Genomic DNA, 24,715 nt, shown 5'->3' with positions numbered 1-24,715 from the left:
GTGTCATATTAACTTTACTTAAAAAATTGTCAGCTGGTTTTGGTTGAGGTGATACACTGTGGGTGAAAGCCTGGGTAGGAAAAGAGAAATGGGGTTTGGACAGGACAGAAATGGACCAGGAGTGGCAGACTAAATTATATGGGAAGGGTTGAGTGTGTGGATAGCTTGATGTCAAGGAGCAAGTGGAGTGGGAGACAGGTAAGAAGTGCTAGAAAGCTAGGCCAGTAGAGTAGGAGATTGGGATACTGGATCTTGAGACTTGCCCTATAGAGAAGCTGTGGGTGAGGACAAAGTGGAAACAGTGGTCTTGGAAGTGGGTCCTGGAGAGTGGACATGAGGGCTTTCGGAGTAGAGGAGGGTACAGGTTTCTAGGGGGATAAAAGGACGGGTAGAGGAGAGCAAGTCAATGAGAGCAAATGCATGGCCTGATGGACATTGAAACCCACCTCAGGTTTGACAGAACCGAGTTTGATAGAAAAGTGTTTATATAGACATTTCAAATTTTTAACCTGAAGAAGAGAAAGCCAAGGGAATATAACTGTCATGAAATATTTAAAAGGCAAACTTATAGAAGTGGAATTTTTTTACAGGGCTCTAGAAGGTGGAACTTAAAGGTAAAAAAAAAAAAAACTACAAATACATCAATTTTTTCCATCTGTCCATCCACTCATCCATGCACTATTCATTCAGCTACCCACCAAAAAACAGATTTGAGGTCGTCTACAAAAAGGACACACAAAACAAGATCCTCCAAAAGTAAATGAAGGAACCAAGGCAAAGGGGAAAGGCAAAGCTGCAAAAATAAGGTCATACCTTGGTTCTGAGCTTTTTGGCAGGAAATACAAAGAAAATGTTCAATTAAAGGATTCGGTGTTTGTAAGTAAAAATCAGACCAGGTGTTTGAGAGAAGCACGTATCTTCCTGGTACTGACAGTTGGAAGAAGTTTCTCCTCTGAGTTCTCATAAAGAAAACACTGTAGTGGCGCCTGGCTGCTCAGTCAGAATATGTGACTCTTGATCTTGGGGGTTGTGAGTTCACATTGTGCATAGAGCTCACTAAAAAAAAAAGACACTGTAATGTTAAGAATAACATATTCTAACATATTCAACCATTTTTACACTAAATATGTTCCATAAGGCTTATGAACATTAGATCCTCACTATAGGCATAATATTGTAGCTCAGTACAATTTTTCAAGGAGTCTAAATGATGTAGTACAGTAACTCTTAACTCCTAATGCTTTGGTCCAATCCCAAAATAGGTTATATTCTAGAGGAATGGGTGACTATATAACTTTCAAATATTTCACCATAAATGTTATTTCCCTCAAGTGTTTTTTTTTTTTAAAGATTTTATTTATTTGTTTGACAGAGAGAGACACAGCTAGAGAGGGAACACAAGCAGGGGGAGTGGGAGAAGGAAAAGCAGGCTTCCCGCCGAGCAGGGAGCCCGATGCTGGGCTCAATCCCAGGACCCTGGGATCATGACCTGAGCCGAAGGCAGACGCTGAACAACTGAGCCACCCAGGCGCCCCATCCCCCAAGTGTTTTAAAAGCCATTTTGTTGCTTTTTTAAATTACAAAAATTATATTTAAACACAAACAGCGACCCTAAAGACTCTACCAAAAAAACCCCACAAAACTGTTAGATCTAATAAACAGTAAAGTTGAAGGAAACAAAATCAATATACAAAAATTATATATACTAATAATGAACTATCAGAGAGATTAAGAAAATCTCATAATTGTATCAAAAAGAATAAAATATCTAGGAATAAATTTAATGAAAGAAGTGAAAGATCTGTACACTGAAAACTAAGACTTGGATGAAAGAAATTGAAAAGACACAAATAAATGAAATGATATTCTGTGCTCACAGATTGGAAAAACCGATATTGTTAAAATGTTAATTTTATCCAAAACAATGATTCAATGCAACCCCTATAAAATTCCAATGTCATTTTCCATAGAAATAAAACAAAAAAATCCTAAAATGTGTATGGAATCATAAAAGACCTAAATAGCAAAAGCAATCTTGAGAAAGAAGAACAAAGCTGGAGGTATCACACTTTCTAATTTCAAACTATATTATAAAGCTATAATAATCAAAACAGCATGGTATTGACATAAAAACAGACATGTAGGTCAATGCAACAGAATAGAGAGCCCAGAAATAAAGCCACATATATATGGGCAATTAATTTATGACAAAGGAGCCCAAAATATGCAATGGAGAAAGGGCAGTCTCTTCAGTAAAGGGTGTTGGGAAAACTGGAAACATGCTACATGCAAAAGAATGAAACTGGACCACTATCTTAGACCATACATAAATATAACTCAAATGGTTTAAAGACTTGAACATAAGACCTGAAACTATAAAACTCTTGGAAGAAAACATAGGGGTTATGCACCTAGACATAGGTTTAGGCAATGATTTTTTGGATTTGACACCAAAAGCAAAGTCAACAAAAGCAAAAATCCATAAGTGGGACTATATCAAACTAAAAAGCTTCTTTCTGGGCGCCTGGGTGGCTCAGATGGTTAAGCCTCTGCCTTCGGCTCAGGTCATGATCCCAGGGTCCTGGGATCGAGTCCCATATCCGGCTCCCTGCTCAGCGGAGAGCCTGCTTCTCCCTCTCCCTCTGCTACTCCCCCTGCTCATGCTCTCTCTCTCTCTGTATCTCTCTGTCTCAAATGAATTTAAAAAAAAAATCTTGAAAAAAAAATAAAATAAAAAGCTTCTTTCTGTACAGCAAAGAAAATAATCAACAAAATGAAAAGGCAGCCTACAGAATGGGGAAAATATTGGTAAATAATATATCTGCTAAGCAGTTAATATCCAAAGCATAAAAAGAACTCCTACTAGTCAATAGAAAAAAAAAAATCCTATTTTAAGAATGGGCAGAGGACCTGAACAGACATTTTTCCAAAGAAGGCTTACAAATAGCCAACAGGTACATGAAAAGGTGCTCAAGACCACTAATCATCAGGGGAATGCAAATCAAAACCACAATGAGATCTCACCTCACACCTGTTAGAATAGCTATTATCAGAATGACAAGAAATAACAAGAGTTGGTTATGGAGGATATGGAGAAAAGGGAACCCTTGTGCACTGATGGGAATGTAAATTTGTACAGCCACTGTGGAAAACAGTATGGAGTCTCCTCAAAAAATTAAAAATAGAACTACCATATGATCAAGCAATTCCACTTGAGCGTATTTATCCAAAAGAAATGAAATCACTATCTTGAAAAAATATCTGCCCTTCCATGTTCATTGCAGCATTATTTACAATAGCCAAGACATAGAAATAACAGATGAATGGATAAGGAAATGGGGATGTGTATATATATATATGATGGAATATTATTCAGCCATAAAGAAGGAAATCCTGCCATTTGTGATAATATGGATGGAACTTTAGGGCATTATGCTAAATGAAATAGATGAGACAAAGATGAATACTGTATGACCTCACTTACATGCAAACCTAAAAAAGACAAACTCATAAATATGGAGAAAAATTAGTGGTGGCCAGAGTCGGGGAGGGGGGGATGAAATGGGTGAAGGTGGTCAAAGGATACAAACTTCCAGTTGTAAGATAAATAAGCATGGTGACTATAGTTCATAATAGTGCTTTGTATATTTGAAAGTTGCTAAGAGAGCAGATCTTAAAAATTCTCATTGCAAGAAAAAAATTTTTATAACTATATATGGTGATGGATGTTAACTAGACCTATTGTGGTGATCATTTCACAATATATACAAATAACAAATCATTATGTTGTACACCTAAACCTAATACAACATTATATGTCAATTATATCTCAATTTAAAAAAAAGAAACCACTTCCAAAGAAGCAGTGGACCAGGTCGTTGAGGCTCATGACCCCAGATCCATTGCTTATTAGGGCTGTAATTTCAGTTGAATTGTTTAACTTCTTCGTGCCTCAATTTCTTCTTCTGAAAAGGAAGCTAGACGTAGTACATCAAAGGGTAAAACTCATAGAGCCTCGCACCGAGTACAATCTATATATGAGGTGGTTGGCATTATCACTGCAAATGGATTTGAAAAAGAAGGGTCAAGGCTAACTTTGAGGCCATGAAGGGGTTTTCTGCATTGAGCTTTGGAGGAGTCTCTGAATTCCAGAATCTGTCAGAAGCAGAACTTTAGTACTTACCAAAAGCCTTAAAATATGCATAGCTTTGATTCAGCAATTCTCCCACTGAGAATCTATCCCATGGAAATAATCAAGGTCCTGTGAAAAGATCTGATTGCAAGAGATACCCTTTGAAGCACTGCTCTAACAGTGAAGTATTGAAAACTCCCTAATTCTCCAATAGTAGGACACTGCTGGTTAAGTAAATTCTGCTCCATCATACAAAGAGACTTTCTGCAGCTTTTTAAAAAACATTTCCTTCTTTATCTCAGTGAGAGAGAGAGAGAGACCACAGGGGCGAGGGGCAGAGGAAGAGGGAGAGAGAAACTCAAGTAGACTCCACAATGAGTTCGGAGCCCGATGTGGAGCTCCATCTCATGACCCTGAGATCAGACCTGAGCTGAAACCAAGAGTTTTACACTTAACTGATTGCACTACCCAGGCGCCCCCATTCTGCAGCTTTTAAAATGATGTGCTAAGACATCTATTAATTTGGGAAAACATCCATGATATAATGTCATTAAATAAAAACAAAAGAATAAAAGCATATTACGAATAAACGCGCACAGACACATAGGAGAAAATTCTGTTTTAAAACCCATATTTTATGCCACTATACTGAGATATTCCAACAAATGTATAGATCTTCCAGTCCTTTTTTGTTTAAATTTTTAATTACTCAGGTAATAACAAATACATCTTCCTTTTAAAAAGAAAACATTACAACAAAATCCCCCCCTAACACACCCACCCTCAATCCCTGCCCACTCCTTCAACTTGAGATTTAACCACTATGTGGTGAGTATCCTTTCAGAATATTCTCTGCATATCTTTACTACATAGAGATGTATTCATAGTAAATATATATAATACTATTTTGCACCAAAGGTTTTTGTTTCTGTGCAATCTTATCACATGTGTAGGTTCGTGTAACCACCACCACAATCAAGGTACAGGATGGTTCCATTTTTACAGAGATCCTCATGCCACCCTTTATAGCTTTATAGCCACATGCACCCCCTCCAGGTAATCCTTAACTCCTAACATCCACTAATCTGTTTTCCATCTCTATATTTTGTTATTTTAAGAACATTATATAAATGGAATCATACAGTAAATAACCTTTTGAGATCGATCAGCATAATTCTGTACAGATTTACCCAAGTTGTTGTGTGTAGCAATAGTTTTAACTATTGAATAGTATTTCATGATATGGACGTATCACAGTTTGTTAAACCATCCACCCACCGAAACATCTCTGCATTGTTTTCAGTTCTCGGCTATTATGAGTTGAGCTACTATGAACATTTGTGTACAGCCGTTTGCATGAACATAAGTTTTCATTTCTCTGGGATAAATGCCCAAGACTGTAATTGCTAGGTTATGTGGTATGTGCATGTTTAGTCTGCAAGAAACTGCCATACTCCTTCTGTTAGTGGCTGTAACATTTTATGTTCCTACCAGCAGTATATGAGTGATCCAGTTTCTCTGCATCCTTGCCAGCATTTGGTGTTGATCACCAGTTTTTATTTTAGCCATTCTCATTGTTGAAGTTTCAATTTGCATTTCCCTCATGACTAAGATGTTGAACACTTTTCATATGCATTATTTGCCATCTGTATATCCTCTTTGGTAAAATGTCTGTTCATATCTTTTGCCCATTTTCTAATTGAATCGTTTGTTTTTTACATTCAGATTTGATAGTTCTTTAGATATTCTGGTGCAAGTCTTTTGTCAGATACAGGGTTTGCCTACTTTCTCTTAGTCACTATTTAAGAGTCCATTTCTGTTTTTGTCAAAGTTATACATGCACAGATTTAAGTAGACAAATAGTTCCATGAGAACTGCTGTGAAAAACAGCAGGACTAAGCTCCTTCTTCTCAATGTCCCTCTCTCTTCCTAGAAGCAGCCACTTCCAGCTCTTTTAGCTGGCTCTCTTTCTATTTATTGCCACATCACTAAATAGCATGTTTATTATTTCCTGATTTTTTTGTTTTTGTTTTTTGGCATTATTGCCTTTCCACTATGAAAAAAATGAAGATTTTTCTTCTTTTTTTACCTTCCATTTATTCCCCTCCAACATATGTACCCAATTCCTCCAAAATAAACCCACAATCCCATATCCCCAATTCTAGATCCAAAACATTGTTTCATAATTCACACAGCCTGAACTCATTTGGCAGTAAAACGGATGAGAAACTACTTCTAATTTTTATTGCTTAATGTAAATATTCATATTGAGCTGCAGAACTATTGATATGTTTGATTAGGGAGTGATAGCTAAGACCCTTCTAGGGATGTTCTGTAATAAACTATCTATTTTCAGTATTACAAAAATTTTTGAATATCCATTGTGTTTCTTAAACAAATTTGAATTTTTTTAAAGATTTTATTTATTTATTCGTCAAAGAGAGAGAGAATAAGCAGGGGGAGCGGCAGGCAGAGGGAGAAGCAGGCTCCCTGCTGAGCAAGGAACCTGGTGCGGGACTCAGTCCCAGGACCCTGAGATCATGACCTGAGCTGAAGGCAGATGCTTAACTGACTGAGCCACCCAGGCATCCCACAAATTTGAATTCTGAAACATATTTGGCCCAAGGTTTTCAGATATGGGATTATGGGCCTGAATAATTATAATATGGTTAGATAAATATTCAGTGTTTACATTATTATGACTATGTAAATAAATTCTATTCACGGGTAAGCCATGTTATATATGATTTGATACTATTAATGTCAAAACCATGCAGAATTACTTTTATAGACTAGCACATTTTTAAATTATGTTAAAGAAGGATAACATAAGCTCATAGAATAGGAATTTTATTTGATGGTTTTCCTATATGTTATTTGGCAGAAATTTAAACTGAACATTACTTCCTTGAAGTGTTTGCTCAAATTGCACCTTCTCAGTGACAGCTCCCTTTACACCCTATTTTATTATTTTATTTTTTATTTTATTTTATTTTCAGAATTCAAAATCCTTTTAATAACAAGGCAGGATCTGGGGTTAGGTTTTGTAGCTGTGACTGGTCCTGCGGCCTCTGGCTAGCTCAAAAATGGGAGATAAGCTTACAGCCACTTTATACTTGCCTTATTTCCAAAGAATTATAAAGTGTTTCTCCAATTAAATATTTTAATATGAATGTTACTTTACAGTAGAAGTTATTAGACTAGAAGAGCATTTTCAATCATCTAGAACATCCAGAAACCTCTGAAAAGTTGAATTGCTCTAAATTGTTTTGCAATCATGTGTGTTAGAAATCACATTTTAAAAATTACACACAGTGCATGGTGAGCATATGATGGCCAGAGAGAGATGTCCTCCAGCAGCTCAGGCCAAGTTGTGGGGACAGAGTAGCTTTAGAGGAAAGCAGACAGAATGAGAAAATGACTTTGTTACAGGCAATATAAGGCTGTGAAAATCATAAATTTTTTGGCCCAAAAGTCATTGACCACTGAGCAGGAGATACTGATAATATATAGGCTGTGGGCAAGGGGAAGGTAAAGATGGGTCTCTTTAAAAAAAAGAATTGCTTCATCACCTTCTCTTTGGCTTCTGCAGATGGTGTTCAAAGAAATCTGACAAGTGATTTTGCTACAATTCTATCTGCAGATCAAGAAATCTGCAAAACAAATAAAAAATCCATATATTTTTATTATGGATATTACCTTTTTATATAGTAGACCTTGTAAATTCTGATCTTTTTCAGTATAAGAATTGACAAGAAAAATATGTTTGAGGTATTTAAACAGGATTTATGTAGCATACGTTTTCAGAAATGAATGTATTTTCTCTAAGTACAAAATGACAGATATTTGAAGATATTCTTCCACTGATACTCCTGGTAACTGTTTGCTATAGTAAACCATTTTCTAAAATATGTTTGCTTTAAGACTTGCTTATTTTTTATTGTAACTTATGTTCCATATTTCATTTATTATAACTTATGTTCCATGTACCGTAGTCTCTGTGCCAAAGCATTTTTGGAGGGATCATCATGCCCCCAAAATATCACTCATCTGTAAAGGGGCCAGACCCCACGCATTCTGTATAAACAATCTTCTTCATTTGATGGTTATGAAATACACAAAATATTTATATATACATAAAAAAAGCACTAAATTAGATCAAATCCCCTAAAATGTATTAAATTATTAGTTTAGACTAACCAAGAAGCTTCTATAATAGATATTTTTTTAAAGTGTAAGACAAAAGAACATAAATACACATTCAGTATGACTGTGAAAGTGATGTTGTGATATAATAAAGAATATCTCTGGTCTTTGTCCCTGGTTTTTGGCCCAGAGCTTCCAAAGCCCTTGGAATTTCTTGAGAGATGGGAGTGTGTTATGCTAATAAAGTGACTCTAGGAGCCTTTAGTAGCTCCAGGGTGGGTGCTAGTTACTAGAAAAAGCAGCCAGGTGATTAGAGGGCTAGACCCTTCAGCCACCTTGCCTCCAGGGAGAAGACAAAGGCTAGAGATGAATCACAGGACCAGTGATTTTTTTTTTTTTTAAGATTTTATTTGACAGAGAGAGACACAGCGAGAGAGGGAGCACAAGCAGGGGGAATGGGAGAGGGAGAAGCAGGCTTCCTGAGGAGCAGGGAGCCCGATACGGGGCTCGATCCCAGGACCCTGGGATCATGACCTGAGCCGAAGGCAGATGCTTAATGACTGAGCCACCCAGGCGCCCCAAGGCCAGTGATTTTATCAAGAGTGCCTGTGTAATAAAACTCTGATTTAAGACAATAACAACCACAACAAAACCTGGGACATTGAGACTGGGAGAACCTTCCTGGCTGGTAAACACATTGATATGCTGGGAGAATGATGGAGAGGAGAGGGCAGAGGAATCCAAGAGTTGGTGGGATTAAGGTGACAGGCTGGACCAAAACTGATATATTTGAACAAGCTTTATGTGAAGTGGTTATGACTCTTACCTGAATGAATTATGGGAATGGATATTGTGTCTGACTGGGGAAAATAACCTAGCACTGTAAAATAGAAGGCATGTAAATCCTTCCTTCAAGCCATAGTCATTAGACATGCTAAATGGGAATGAATAAGATTGCTCAGGCCCATGCAATATAGAACAGAGGCTAGAGTGCTGGTATGGACAAAACCTCTGCACAATAGCCACATATGGAGTGTAGACTGGGGCTTATGACAAAAGTCTGTGAGCACCTCCCAGTGACAGCTACTAGAACTCTGGACAAAACAATTTCCATTTGGAGAAGCAATTACTAGCTTGCTATCAGACATTAATTGAAACTGCCTCTGACTGAAAAACATGAAGTAAGGATATCTTGGGTGATGTCAGAGAAATGCTCTAACGAGGAGGGCAGTGCCCAGAAGAGTTCTGTAATAGAACAGAAATGGTGTGTGCAGGAACACACCACCAGGACAACGCACGGAGTTACACAGCATGTTCATGAGCAGGTAGACTCGCTTCCCCAGGAATGACTCTGGAACCATGTGAGGAGCTGCAGGATTCTAGCATCGTTTGGACAGTGCCTGTAAACAGCTCCCAACAGACCAACAAACAGCTGCTTGGCTTATGGATGGCAGTTTCAACATGAACACGCGACATTGGGTTTGGAAGGCCACCACTCTGATTGAAAAAGGTAAAAACAAATTGGCTCGGTGAGCTGCACTGCATGCTGTTTACCCTTCTGTCTGGATCCTGACCTACTCATAGGCAGTGGCCAGTGGCCCGGCCATATGGTCAAGCAGAAGGGCAGTGGAAGATTGGCCTATTAAAAGGGTGCCCTTCTGGGGCACGGCCCTATGGAAATCACTATGGGAATCTGAAGGGTGCATTCAAGTAGGCCATGTCAATGCCCATCAGAACCCCCTTCCAGCATCAGAAGATGATTGGAATTGACAAGCAGATACCCAGGTGTGCTCACCTGAGGTAGCCACTGGGTTAATGAAGCGAGTGGACTGAAACAATGCAGAGGGGTTGAATCTAGACATATTCTTTTTGCACCTGCAGAGGCACAAAATGTCAACAGGAACTGTTCTGTCTGCCAGCAAGAGAGATTTAGAGACTGCAGATGGGTATGGGGAAGATGCTCTGGGGGGAGTCCTTGTACATAGCTGGCAAGTCCGACTGACGCCTGTAGGCCTGGGGGCTACAAGTAGGTCCTGACAGAAATAGACACTGACTCCGGGTTGAGCTTTTCTTACCCGGTGGTAGATGCAAAGGCTCAGAGTACTACCAAGGAAGCTGAGCAGAAGGTATTACACTGATTTGGACCACTGAATCACATTTCTTCAGACCAAGGAACACACTCCACAGCCCATCATGTCCAACAATGGGCAGAGAAATACAGTAGTCCTCTTTGTCCACAGGGGGATATGTTCTGAGACCCCCAGTGCATACCCGAACCTGCAGGTAGTACCAAACCCTAAATATACTACATTCTTTCCTATATACATACATACCTATACATACATACATGATAAAATTTAATTTATAAATTAAGCACAGTAAGAGATTAATAATAACTACTAATAAAACAGAACAATTATAACAATATACTACAATAAAAGTTATGTAAATGTCATCTCTCTCCCTCTCTCTCTCAAAATATCTTATTGTGCTGTACTCACCCTTCTTGTGATGATAGGATAAAAGCCTACGTGATGAGATAAAGTGAGGTGAATGATGTAGGCATTGTGACACGGTGTTAGGCTACTATTGACCTTCTGACAATAGATCAGAAGGAGGAACACCTGTTACTGGACCATGGTTGACTACGAGTATGGGCTATTTCCACCCATAGGCAATATAGTTTATCCATTGTTAGTCCCAAAAATTGCCAGATAGAGTGAAAGCACAGCCCACCCTTTAGGCCCTTAGGAATTCTGACAAATATTTTAAAACAGTTTGTTGGTTAGGAATCATTCCTTCTTCAAGCATTATAGTTGCAGCCGTGGCCCACAATTTCCAATTGTGGAAATGAACACCGCAGATAAAGGGGGACTACTGTATCTTCCTCAGGGCAGTACTTTGGTAAAGAATTAGAACAGGCAATCAAACATTGGTTGTCTAAATGGTGGGGGGGCGGATAGAGACAAGAAGGGCTGGCTTACATGCCTTCATGAGTGTGTGCTCACGCTCAACATGAGGGGCTAGGAGAGTGTTCCCACTGTTCTGGATCTGGGGTCAAGGGGTGGGGGAGGATGCTGGTACAACAACTATACTTTTTTTTCCTTTCCCACATCACCTTAACTTTCTTTTTCCTGCCTGGTGCCGTGGTTCGTGGGCCACGGCTGCAACTATAGTGCTTGAAGAAGGAATGATTCCTAAGCAACAAACTGTTTTAAAATATTTGTCAGAATTCCTAAGGGCCTAATGGATGGGCTGTGCTTTCACTCTATCTGGCAATTTTGGGGGCTAACAATGCATAAACTATATTGCCTGTGGGTGGAAATAGCCCACTAGGTCTGTGCGTGTATAACCCTACCCTATACATGAATGGGAGTAGACTAAGGGGGAGGCACTTGCTAGACTTGTATTGTTGCTTGCAACCTAGACCAGCACAGTGGCTGAATCTAAGGTACCTTCCAAAGGTGAAAAGGTTTGGATATAAATGGAGAGGAGGAATAGTGGCTAAAAATAAAGGAATGAATAAATTTGTTATGCAATGAGAAAATTCCAATATTAACGCTTGGCAAGAAGCTCAGAGCAAGAGATGAGATTGTCCTTTAGCTCAATTATACCAGATGCCTGAAAGTGTGAAGCTGAGACCACTCCTGCTTTTGGAACTTGACAAGATTAAGGGAAGGAAGCCTGCAACCCTAAGTGCCCTCACTCTGAGAGACATTCTGGTCCTAGGATATGATGATGATTGGACTAATTATTAGAGACTGAATGGGATTCTAGTAATGTGCAATACCTTTTGACTCTTATTTTTCAGGTTATGTCTATGATAATGTGATATGCTATTACACACTGGCATTGTTGAAAAGATAATACTGATATTGATAATCAAATGTATTGGGAAATTGATTAATAGCTTCCTATCCTTACCCACATTGACTCTTCTAAATGTTGCTGTATCTTTTATGCTCAGTCAGGTATGTACCTTGCCATAAAAGATCCCATGGTCAAAGACCAGGGGATAACCTGTGACATAATGAATATATCTGGTTTGAGATGAGGTGTATAGGGGGTGTCTGGTACAGAGCTTCCAAAACCCTTTGAATTTCCTTAATGATAGGATCTTTGTTGTGCTAATGAGGTGACTGTGTGTGTGTGTGTGTGTGTGTGTGTGTGTGTGTGTGTGTGTGATGGCAGTTAGATAGCTTCAGCATGAGGACTGGTCAGCAGAATAACCACATGGTTGGAGGGCTCAGCCAACCTGACCTCCAGGGAGAGGAAGAGTTCAACCACGTGGCCAGTGATTTAATCAATTATACACATGTAATAAAACCCTGATAAAAAAAAATTCAGGACAGCAAGGCCTATGAGAGCTTCCTGGTTGGTGAGCACATCAATGTGTGGGGAGAATGATGGTCCTGGATTCCATGAAGAGAGCGCATGGAAGCTCTGTGCCACCCCACTTGCCCCCCAGACCTCTCCTTTCTCCTGGACCTTGCTCTATGCTCTACTTGGCTGCTCCTGAGTTGTATCGTTTATAATGAAATTGTAGTTGTAGTTGTAGTAAAGCATTTCAGTGAGTTCAGTGAGTCATTCTAGTGAACTATCAAACCTAAAGGGGGCATGGTAGGAATCCCCAAATCTGCAGCCAAGTCACAAGTGTGGCTATCCTGGGGTCCCCGCATGTGGCTAGCAACTAGTTAGGGATCCTGTCCTCTAGTTCGTGGGACCTGACACTAACTCTGGGTAGTATCAGAACTGAATTGTAGAACACCTCGTTGGTATCAGAATTGTTAGAATGCAGACATATTTCGTTATATTAACTTTTTAAATTGTAGTAAAATATAAAATTTACCCTTTTAACCATTTTTCTTTTTAAACTTTTTATTGGAATATAACATAATGTAAAACATATAAATAAGTACAACTTATAAGTAAACTGCTCAATCACATTTCACAAACTGAACTCACTCTTATACCCAGCATCTGGATGAAGAACAGAATATTTCAACATTCCAAAAAAGAAAAGAAATACATTAAAAAGACAGAAACATTTTCATAAAAGAAATCTAGATATATTCATTAAAATGGGAGTGAGAGAGGTAATCACTTTCCAATACATACGCATACACCCAGTCCATAATCTACCTTTCCAAAATGTACTTCATGGAGGATTTTCTAAGGAGTATTTGTGTTAATGTTCAAAAGCTTTTGTGGCAATAATTTTAGGACATACTGAATTAAGGTAGTCAAAAAGGTTTATCATTTAAGATTTTCACAAATTCAGACTCCAGGACCTAACGCCTGAACATTCTCAAGTCAAGAGAGGAATGAGGAAAATATTTCTTGTCCATCCTAGATATATTTCTAAAAAATTGTAAGATATATATATATAACAAAATTTACCACTTTAACCATTTTTAAGTATACGATTCAGTGGCATTAAGTATATTCACAATGCTGTGCAACCATCACCACTGTCCATTTCCAAAACTCATTCATCCCAAACAGGAATTCTGTACTCATTAAACAATAATGCCCCATTTCCACCTCCCCTCCAGTGCCTGGCAACCACTATTTCTTCTGTCTCAATGAACTTCCCTATTGTAGGCACCTCATATAAGTGGGGTCATACAATAGTCTGGCTTATTTCACTTAGCACAATATTTTCAAGGTTCATCCATGTTGTAGCATGTGTCAGAATTTCCTTCCTTTTAAAGGCTGGATAATATTCCACTGTATGTCTATACCACATTTTGTTTATCCATTCATCTGTTGAGAGACATCTTTTTTGTCCATGTTTTTGCTACTGTGAATAATCCTGCTATGAACATTGATGTATAAATATATATATATATATACACACATATATATATATACACACATTTTCATAAATCCACCCTCATGTATTTTTCTTATATAAATAAACTTTTGGAACATCTTACAATTTAGAGGTTGAATAAAAATTAATGATAACATACATTTTAAAGAGTCCAATGTTTTATTATCAGAATTAATATTTGTTCATGCTGAAGATTCAGGGATAAAATAATGGACAAAAAACTGGAATGTTAGCAATACTACATAGGTGTATCATAAACATATAGGAATATTTTGTAATTATTGGACTAAAATATATAAAAGATGAAATTACATCAATTATTTTGTGATTAGTCTTTCTGAATGTACTTTTAGTTTTAAATACACAGCAAGTGCTTATACTTAAAGAGTCTGCCTTTTTTTAGCATTGAAATATGATCATCCTTGATTAATCAGAATTAGTTTCAAAAGGTAAAAATTCTTTGAGGTAAGCAAGAAATTTAGTGCCTCAGACCTATATTCTTGCTGGACTGGCTGGTTGATGATCGCTCTCGTTCTTTAGTAATTTCCATCTCAATTTTGGCTCTGATTTTCTCCCAATCTATTTGGAGCTGCAAAAGAAGAAAAGAAGAAACATACTTATATTTTATACCATATTTTGCTTAATTCAAGGTAACCAAGAGCAAAGAAAAATAGAATGATGGCTTCTAAATCACTAGCGAAAAAGAGAGCATGAAAGACAGGTTATGAAATAATGCTAAAAAAATACCTTTAAGAATAAGACCAAACGGAACAATTACCACAATAAAAAGCAAAGACTCTCATTATGATTCAAAAGACCAAAATCTAGTTGTAGCTATTTATAAAAGGTACATCTAAAGAGTCCCATGGAGTCTTAGGATTCTGCACAGGTGCCTCAGGGCCACGAAGGAGAAGGTGAAACAAGGGGGAAAATGGACAGGGTCCTCACCATGAGGCCATGTTTCAAATGGGTTAGCACTTTACCTCTTATATACTGAGGTTTCCAGTAGAAGCCTAGCTCTGAGTAAGGATATAGGAGCATTCGCTTCTCCTGAGCATACTCTGAAAAACTGGCTGCTTTGCAACAACTTTTAAAGTAATATAGACATTGGGATGGTTTAGACAATGACAAAAAGATATTAAAAGAAGCGCAGTGGGTAAGCAAGGCTGGGGGACACACAAAAATAATCACAAAAACTGGTACCATTCTCGTTTCCTTTCCTTTTTTTTTAGATCTCTATGCCCAACATGGGGCTCAAGCTCACAACTGGGAGATCAAGAGTCAGCCAGGCACCCCTGTTCCTTCCCTTTGATCCATGATGCAGTGCCCCCTGCCCTGCCTTTCCCCTAAGCTCATTACACTAGGTGTTAGCAATGGCCTCTGCTCTGAGTTCTATGAACAATTTCTTTAGGAAAAAGCATTCTATTGTTTAAAAAAGTTTGGAGATCACTAATTTAGGAATGTGTGTTCTCTCAGGAAAGACACAGAAAAATTGGGGCCTAGATTAAACTAACTCTGATTTACAATGAAATAAACCCAAACTCCTGAGACTGAGCAAAAAGTGAAGTGGTTTCCACCTCCATATAGGGGAACTGAGTGAAGTCAGTATTAATCCAGACTGAGGTACTACATGCTGCCCTGAGCAGATTTCTTTCAAGTAACTGGGAGATTAATTTAACCTTATCAGGACTTCATGCCTCTTTTTTTTTTTTTTTTTTGAGATTTTTTTGAGAGAGAGAGCACACGGGGGGCGGGGCAAAGGCAGAGGGAGAGAGCGAATCTCAAACAGACTCCCCGCTGAGCGTGGAGCTAGAAGCAGGCCCATCCCACACCTTGAGATCATGACCTGAGCCGAAATCAAGAGTCAGAGCTTAACTGAGCCACCCAGGCGCCCCCATGCCTCTTTTATTTTGTGCTGAAAGTTGACGGAATTAAGTATGTGGTTCTTTTTTATTCCAATATCCTTCAACTAAATTTCTGTACAGTAATTTGTGGATATTTTGGTCACTTTTTTAAAAAGATAATTCTATATACTTGCCTATAATGTGTAAAATAGATGAATTAAAAGAATCCCTCTTACTCATAGAAGATGAATGTGTGGTAAGATGCAAGTGACAGCTCACTGAAAGGCAGAACAAATGTTAGATAATTTGAAAGACTCATTTTTCAATCAGGCCAGAACTTGATATTTTTAAATGGCAAAACACTCATTTCTAAGTCTAACAAAACATTTGCAAAAAGAAAGACAAAACGTGATTAATGCCTTGGCCTTCTTGCAGCCTTAGACTGACCTAATCCATCACAATAAAACCATACATTGACCGTGCCCTACACAACACTTGCTCTGTTGCACCAGAAGTCCATCAAGCAAATTGATGGCATCTATATTAGTCACTTGTTACAGTACAGATGAGGGTGTCAGTTGATAGCTATCCTATTGAAAATAAATGTTTCACTTTCACTCTGGCATTAATCCAGTTTTAGAATAGTGTTCTACTGATAATTTAGTTCTTGGAGTATTTTTACTAGTGGGTTTTAGATAAGGATGTACTCATGACAGCTTTCAAGTGACTGACTTCTACACGAAGACACATCTTTTTCTATTATAGGGAGCGTCAGTACTATTTGGCACTTCTTATTCTAGTCCCTGGTAAATTCTTCTTATTCACATAGAACTAATTTCAAAATCATACCAAATGGCTTTCCATCCTCTATCTCTCTTACTCTTGGCTGAAAATCAGCTTCCTCTTTACAGAGACTACAGTGGCCATCAGACATGAATTCACTTAGTTTCCTTCTTCACACAAACTTACCTACATCTGTATCCATCTCTGGCTCTTTCCCTTCTGTCTCAGGCCAACCTCTTCACATATGTCCCCAATCCCATCTTCTTCCACTCCACTGGGACATCTGCCTTCAGTTATCACTTACACATTCAATTTCCTCCTCTTCACTGGCTGTTCCTTATCATCCTTCCCCCTCAATTCTGTCTCCCTGCAAACTACCACCCTCACTCTTCTTCTCATTCCTGATTCTCATTTTCTCCCCAGAGCACTGTAATGTGACTGTGTTCCTACTACACTGCATAAACTTTTCACTAATGCCACCATCAAGTATTTTTATTCTTCATCCTATATATGATTCAATGACTCCTTCAACAAATATTTAGTGCTTACTATATGCCAAGGATTGTTCTAGGTGCAAGGATTCAGCAGTGAACAAAAAGATAAAAATCACAGGCTTCATAGAAAGATAAGCAAAGATAACAGTGGAAGATATAAAAATATATAAAATGTGAGAAGTGGTAAGAGTTCTGAAAACAGGGAAGGGAAACAGTGAATGCCAGGGGTGGAGTTGGGGGGGAATGGGTATTGTGTTTCAAATAGAGTGGTAAGAAAAGGCCTCCCTGAGAAGCTGACGTGAAGACCTACAAGAGACAAGTGAGTCCATGGGTATATCTGGGGAAGAGCATGATGACAAAAGGAAGAAAAAGGTCCTGATGTAGAAGCATTCCCTGGACCTTGTTGACCACAGCTCTTTGAAAAATCTCTCAGACCGTATACCATTCTCTTCTGATTTGCTCTCCTTTCTAAATGTTCTTCCCAGTCTTTTTTTCTCCTGTATCTTTTCCCTAGACAACCTCTTAACTGTTAATATTCACCAGCATTCCAACCACAACTTTTTTATACTTTCCCTAGGAGATCATACCAACTCACATAGCTTCAACTATGCCTACATGGGTCATGACCATAAATTTATTTATCATGTCCTGATTACTCCTTCAATGTTCACAATTATATTTCCAATTGCCCATTAGGTATCTCCATCTGGATACCCCACAGGGACTTCAAACAAAAAAATGTATATTTTCATGTATTCAAACTCAAAAGGTCTAAAACTTGTATATTCTCATGTTCCTTATCTAGATTAATGGTATCCCTCCCCATCTACTGTCACCCACACTAGAAATGTTGAAGTTGTTCTCAAATGTCTTGCCTAGTCAACTTAACCACCTCTCCTCCCACCCCCAAGCACAATGTTCTCTTGATTTTACAACTGATTTTTTTTCTTACATTAATCTTACCCTTTCCATCTCCTGGTGGAACTATTATAGTAATCTCCTACCTGGTCAGTGTCTGCCATGTTTACTTTTATATTCAAAGTAGCGAGGGGAGTACATTGTCTGCCAAAAGTGCTCAATAAATATTGAATGAATAAAAGGTAACTACCTAGCAGATGAGCTATCACCTAACAATTTCTCTTAGGTTTTGTGTCTCAGGACCTCATAAGATTATAAGGCCTTAAAACCTGCAAAAGAGCTTAAGTAGTAGCTATGCCTAAAGTGGTTTGTCTGAACTACAGTATTGGCTCTTCTTCAAAATTCTATACTTTCTGAAATTCCGCTCCCAAGTTGTTGGTTTGTTTGTATTTCCACTGTTTTCTCTCTCCTGGAACAATGTTTTAAACATTTCCTGGTTTTTCTACTTTTCTTCTTGTACAGAATATATTCGGTAGAGTGAATTTTATTTGCCAGAATTGCAAATTATTTTACAAATATTTACTGAACACTCTTGCAGACCAGGTATAATGACTCTAGTTGGGGTCTTAGAAGACAGTCCATCTTGTATAAATCCCAGGTTTCCATATTTTAAACTAGAAATGCCCAAATAACATTTCAGGGCTCATAAAAACAAATGTATATGAAACTTTTCACTTATAAGGTTTCACATTATGCATTGTGAGCCCACCAGAATTCACCACATATCCAGAACAAATTTCTCAGTTTTTTAAAAAAGATTTATTTATTTTGTGTGTGTGTGAGAGAGAGAGAGAAAGTGAGAGTGGGGAGGGGGAGAGGGAGAGAAAGAATCTCAAGCAGGCTCCATGTTCAGTGAGGAGCCTGTTGTGGGGCTCGATCTTATGACCCTGAGATCAGGACCTGAGCTGAAAACAAGAGTCAGGTGTTCAACTGATTGAGCCACCCAGGCACCCCTAATTTCTCAGTTTTTAAAAATGATCTCTATTTAACTCTTAATTCTCAACTAAAAAGTTTATATAATCAAAATTTTGGCTTAGATAAATAGTGGGAAATTTTTAAAAATAATTTTCATCTTAAAATACTACTTTGTAATTTCTAGTTAGCTTCCAAATTACATTAATGAGGAAAAAAGGAGGATACTAGAACATAGGACCATGGGGAGTCAAGGTAACCTATATAGTTTCAGGGTTAAAAAAAAAAAACCCTCAAAATAACAAAAAGTCATGTTGTTCTAGTTATCTCATTTGGAAGATTTCTGCCACTCTTGTGATTGATGTATTACATTTTGGTAACAGTTGAATACATAGATAATAAGAAAGAAGATAAAAATGTTAAGTTTTTGCTCTCTAAAATATAATTTTAATTATAATGCAATCTTTATAATATAAATTATAATAATTATAAATTTGAAGGTAAGAATTATATTTTCTATGTCCTCCAAAGCACCTAATGTGAAAATACTGAAAATAATATTGATGGCAAGGATAATGAAGAAGAAACAGAGTAGGATGAATCTGCTTAAAAATTATGCAATAAAGTAAATTTAACGTGGGTGCTCAGTTTTAACATATCATCATATTTTCAAAACTATGTTAAAAAGATCAAGCGATCGGTGATTCTCTGGGCTGATTAGCACTGTAGTGGTGGTGGCTACTGTCATATTCTGTGAATCAGAGTGTAGTCCTCAGAGGTCCCAGGGACCCTGAGTTTGTCCCAATAGTAGAGTAAGCTCTCACAGCCCAAACTCTCAGAGGATTCATTTTCAGTACTGAAGTTCCAAATGAAACAAAAAGTCTGTGGAGCATCTATAAAATACACCCCTTTCTAGGCACCTGGGTGGCTCAGTTAGTTAAGCGTCTGCCTTCGGCTCAGGTCAGGATCTGGGAGTCCTGGGATTGAGCCTCATGTCGTTGGGCTCCCTGCTCAGCGGGAAGTCTGCTTCTCCCTCTCCCATTGCCCCTCCCCCCCGCTCATGCTCTCTCTCTCTCTCTCTCAAATAAATGAAATCTTTAAAAAAAAACACACTGCTTCCTACCAAGAAATAGACAACTCATGTCTATCCCAGATCCAGATGTTGAAATTGCATTGCAGAAACTCTAAGAATGGCCCCAAAGGCTTTACTACCTTGCAAACTGTTCTGAAGTGCAAAAATGGAGATCACGACACTCAGTATTTTAAATATGGTGTGAGATAATAGAAAATATATATATTGGTTTCTGCTCCCAGTTCCTGGCAGAGAACTCCTGAAACTCTTGTAATTTCCTAAGTGATAAGAGCACTAGGAGCATCTTTTGTTCTGATATGTAGTCTTTGACCTCGCTTCCTGACACAGGGTTCCTGAAACCTTTGTAATTTCCTGAGTGAAAGGAACACCTTTTCTTTTAAAGAGACAACTCCAGGGCGCCTGGGTGGCTCAGTCGGTTAAGCGCCTGCCTTCAGCTCGGGTCATTATCCTGGGGTTCTGGGATCAAGGACCGCTTCGGGCTCCCTGCTCCTTGGGAGTCTGCTTCTCCCTCTGCCCCTCCCCCCACTGCTTGCACTCTCTCTCTTTCTCTCACTCTCTCTCTTTCTCTTAAATAAATGAATAAAATCTTTAAAAAAAAAAAAAGAGAGAGAGAGAGACAACTCCAGATAAGTCCTTGAATGGCTCCTGCATGAGGGCTGGTCACCAGAAAGACCAAGCCATGATTAGAAGCTAGGAATTTTCAGTCCTGCCCCTCAACCTCTTGAGAAAGGAGAAGTGCTGAAAATGGAGTTAATGATCTATCACATCTATGTGATGAAGCCTCCATAAAATTCCAAAATACAGGTTTCAAAGGGCTTCCGGGTTAGTGAACACATCCACACTGGGAGGGTGACACATCCCAACTCCAAAGAGACAGGAGCTCCTGAGGTTAGGGCCTTCCCAAACCTTGCCCTAAGTATCTTTTCATCTGGTTGTTCATCTGTGTCCTTTAATAAATTCATGTTTTAAATAAACATAAGTAAATGTTTCCCTTAGTTCTGTGAGCTACTCTAGCAAATTAATCAAACAAAGGGGACATGGGACCTCTGATTTATAGCCAGTCAGTAAGAAGTACAGCTAACAACCTGGACTTGTGACTGGCATCTGAAACCTAAGGCAGGGGTTACTGGGATCTCTGATCTATAACTGGTCAGTCAGAAGCACAGGTGATAACCTGGGCTTGCAACCGGCATCTGATGGCGGTGGGGTGCAATCTTGTGGGACTGAGCCCTTTACCTGTGGAATCTGATGCTATCTCCAGGTAGATAGTGTCAGAGTTGAGTTAAATTGTAGGACACCCAGCTGGTGTTGGAGAATTGCTTGTCAGCATGGGAAAAAACCTCCACACATTAGGTGATCAGAAGTGAAGTGTTCTGTGTGAACAGTAAAGGAGACTCACAGGTGAATGACTCATAGTAGGGAAGAACTGTGTTTTAACCTATATAAGAGGGAAAAGACTCAGTTTCTCAAGTCATATGGCAAATGGATGATGTTGGCTTTAGTAGAAATTGTAGGTACCTTCTCCCTACCTTTGTTCTTCTTCCCAGGACTCATCTAATTTACCCTGCTCTTTAGGATAGGTCAGAACATTCCATTTTATTCTGTCTCCAAGAAGCAGCACTCCCACATCATGTACAAGCTCCACAAAAACAGAAGTCATATCTGACTCAGCATCCAGCATAGTACCTGGCCCAGAGTGAGCACTCATAAACATTTTTTTTGAATAAATGAATGAATAAAAGGCTAAGCAAATCAGCTGGTTCAAAGAATTTGGAGCAAGGCTGCCCCTGTCTTGGGATTACAAGGCTCTTGAGTCTGCATGGCTAGAGATGAACTATTTATTTCTGTAGTCTGAGCCTAGGTGGATCTAAGCAGGTGGCTAACAACAGTCCTGCTCTAGGCACTTGGGCAAACTGCTCCACCTCGCCTTGTGGGCTGCTATATACTGGAATGACTTTCTTCTAATTACAGTGGTGAAACCTGAGATTCGGGTAGGGATTTGAAAGGCAAAGGTTTAGCCTTCTTTGGTTCTAGGCAGTGAAGTCTCCCTGGGCGAGGCCCTTCTCCAGGTGCAAACTAGCTCCCTAGAATTTTGCAAAGTGACAAAGTATCCATTTTCTGGCCAATGCCCTAGGTGTTTATGTATTTCCCCTGGAGCAGAATGGGCAGCTGGTGGAAGACAAAATTCAGGAGTTAGAAACCTTTATCCCAGCCATTTATATTGTTTATATAAAAATATCAATTAGCACCCAACTTTAACACAAATTAAATATAATGAAAACAGACTTGAGTTAATCAAAACATGGCTTTAAGGGGCCTGGGTGGCTCAGTTGGCTAAGCGTCTGCCCTCAGCTCAGGTCATGATCCTGGAGTCCTGGGATCAAGCCCTGCGGCTGGCTCCCTGCTCAGCGGGGGGAGTCTGCTTCTCCCTCTGCCCCTCCCCCTGCTTGTGCTCTGTCTCTCTCACTCCCTCTCAAATAAATAAATAAAATCTTAAAAAAAAACACAAAAAAACACATGGCTTTAAGATTCCAGAAAAAAATCAGTAATATAATTATATAGTCAAAAGAAGACTATAATATCATAAGGCAAAAAGTTATTTTTTGGAGATTATGGTATGAATTATTCCAATTTTGTCTTATTAAGATAAATATGTATACTTATAAAGCATATACATTATCATAAAATACTGTATAATACTTACACCTTCTGCATACTGCAAGTATCGTTTATTAGTTTCCTGTTTACCAAATGTCTCCAAAAACTTTTGACGGTAAGCAAGAACTGTATCAACATGTGTTTTGTATTTTACAGCCAATTCAAGTGCCCTATAATGAGAAACAAAACAGATTATCAGCACTGCTTGTATTAGCCTCGTAGAATTTTGGGATAAGAGAGTGGAACAAATGGTCTGTGTTGGTCCCTCCCCACTCATCCCTCAATATGGAACACCATTCCCTACCTCACCCATCTTGCAAATTCCTACTTACACTTCAAGGTTCAGATCAAACATGATCTCTTCTCCCTGACCAACTTCCTTTGTAGAAATAAATGACCATTTTCTTATCTGTGTTCCCTAACATTTTACGCATACTATTATTCCTACAGCACTGCTTACAGTATATTATAATTATTATTTATGAGTCTGTCTCTTCCATAACCTACACATTTGCTGAAGGGAAATCTGGGTTTCATTTCTCTTTGGTGAGGACTCCAGAGTATATGTATGGTCAATGTTCACTGAAAAATTCATTGAAATCATAATAAAATTCAAATGAATGAACTTACCCCCTATGTAAGTGGCTTAACTATCTTGACCATTTTTTTTAGTCTATAATTTATTCTGTTCTAGAATTTATTTATCTAAAGTCTAAGTTTATTCTGCTCAATATTCAATTAAATACTGATATCCTTTATGTTATAATACAGCAAATTTAAAATATTATAAAACTAAAATTTGTAGATAATAAAAATCTGACAAAATGCCTTTTGCCATTTGATTCTTAGAAAAAGTTAAAAGTCATTTAAATTTTATAATCCAATTAATATATATCAATATAACTAAGTTATTTTTAAGGTAATATTTTATTTAAATAGCAGGCAAGAACTAAATGAATTACTGAAATCAGTGGTATAATAGCAAAGACATAAAATCTATATATTGATAATCTGGAGGGAAACGAAAAGATTAATCCACGGTTCTTAGCCTATTTGTGTATGTAGGTTTTGGACAGCATCTCAGCCCATGATCCTGTGCATAACTCATATTAGTTGAATCAGAAAAATCCAGTACAGTATAGCTCTCCTACACTGTTCACGGTAATCTTGTTTTTTAAAAATATTTTATTTATTAGAGAGAGACAGAGTGAGTGAGAGAGAGCATGAAAGGGAGGAGGGTCAGAGGGAGAAGCAGACTCCCACTGAGCGGGGAGCCCAATGTGGGCCTCGAACCGGAACTCCAGGATCATGACCTGAGCCGAAGGCAAAGGCTCAACCGACTGAGCCACCCAGGTGCCCTGTAATCTTGTTTTTAAGTATGATGTTAAAGCACATTCTTTTTCAAGTTCCCTTGCTTTCTAATATGACATATGACTTCTGAATAGGCCAGTCATGATTTATTTATCAGAGCCAACTATTGTAAATCAATTCTTTTAGACAATACTGACTACTGACTAGATTTTTTGCAACATGTGACCCTTCAGTAGGAAAATCTGTTTCATTCTTAGTATGCTTTGGTTTGACCTAAATAGTCACTCTAAAAAGTATTTTAGATATGCCCTGTGCATTAATTGACAATTGGTAGACAACTGAGAAAAATATTAAAGACTTAATATAAAAATTACGAATATAAGTCACGTGTAATACAAACGATAATGCCGAAATTCAGCACAATGATTTCTTATAAAAATATATTTACATAAACCATATGGCTAACTCCAAGGATCAGTATTTACTACCCATCGCAAACTCCTCACAAAGTTCCCTCATTCCTCTATGACTTTAAGTCTTTCAGAGAAAAAGAGGATACATGAAAAGAATGCAGAAGTACTGCAACAT

At 38.3% G+C, this 24,715-nt stretch overlaps 2 protein-coding genes across 7 annotated transcripts in view; one reads left to right on the top strand and one right to left on the bottom strand.

The window, feature by feature from the left end:
• CUNH3orf80 (chromosome unknown C3orf80 homolog) overlaps positions 1-24,715 on the top strand; it is a 128,373-nt gene that overhangs the window by 11,328 nt on the left and 92,330 nt on the right. The window lies entirely within an intron of this gene.
• Positions 13,682-24,715, bottom strand: part of IFT80 (intraflagellar transport 80) — a 120,310-nt gene continuing 109,276 nt past the window's right edge. For all 4 annotated transcript variants that reach the window (XM_032407323.1, XM_032407325.1, XM_032407326.1 and 1 more), the window contains 2 exons: positions 22,863-22,986; positions 13,682-14,703 (listed from right to left, as the gene is read on the bottom strand). In XM_032407323.1, the coding sequence (XP_032263214.1) occupies positions 14,593-14,703; positions 22,863-22,986 (235 nt within the window). In that variant the 3' untranslated portion in view covers positions 13,682-14,592. The remainder of the gene's footprint in view (positions 14,704-22,862; positions 22,987-24,715) is intronic.

Source organism: Phoca vitulina, unplaced genomic scaffold (genome assembly GCF_004348235.1).
Source record: "Phoca vitulina isolate PV1807 unplaced genomic scaffold, GSC_HSeal_1.0 scaffold8, whole genome shotgun sequence".
NCBI lineage: Eukaryota > Metazoa > Chordata > Mammalia > Carnivora > Phocidae > Phoca > Phoca vitulina.
This window is presented reverse-complemented; position numbering and strand designations above follow the sequence as displayed.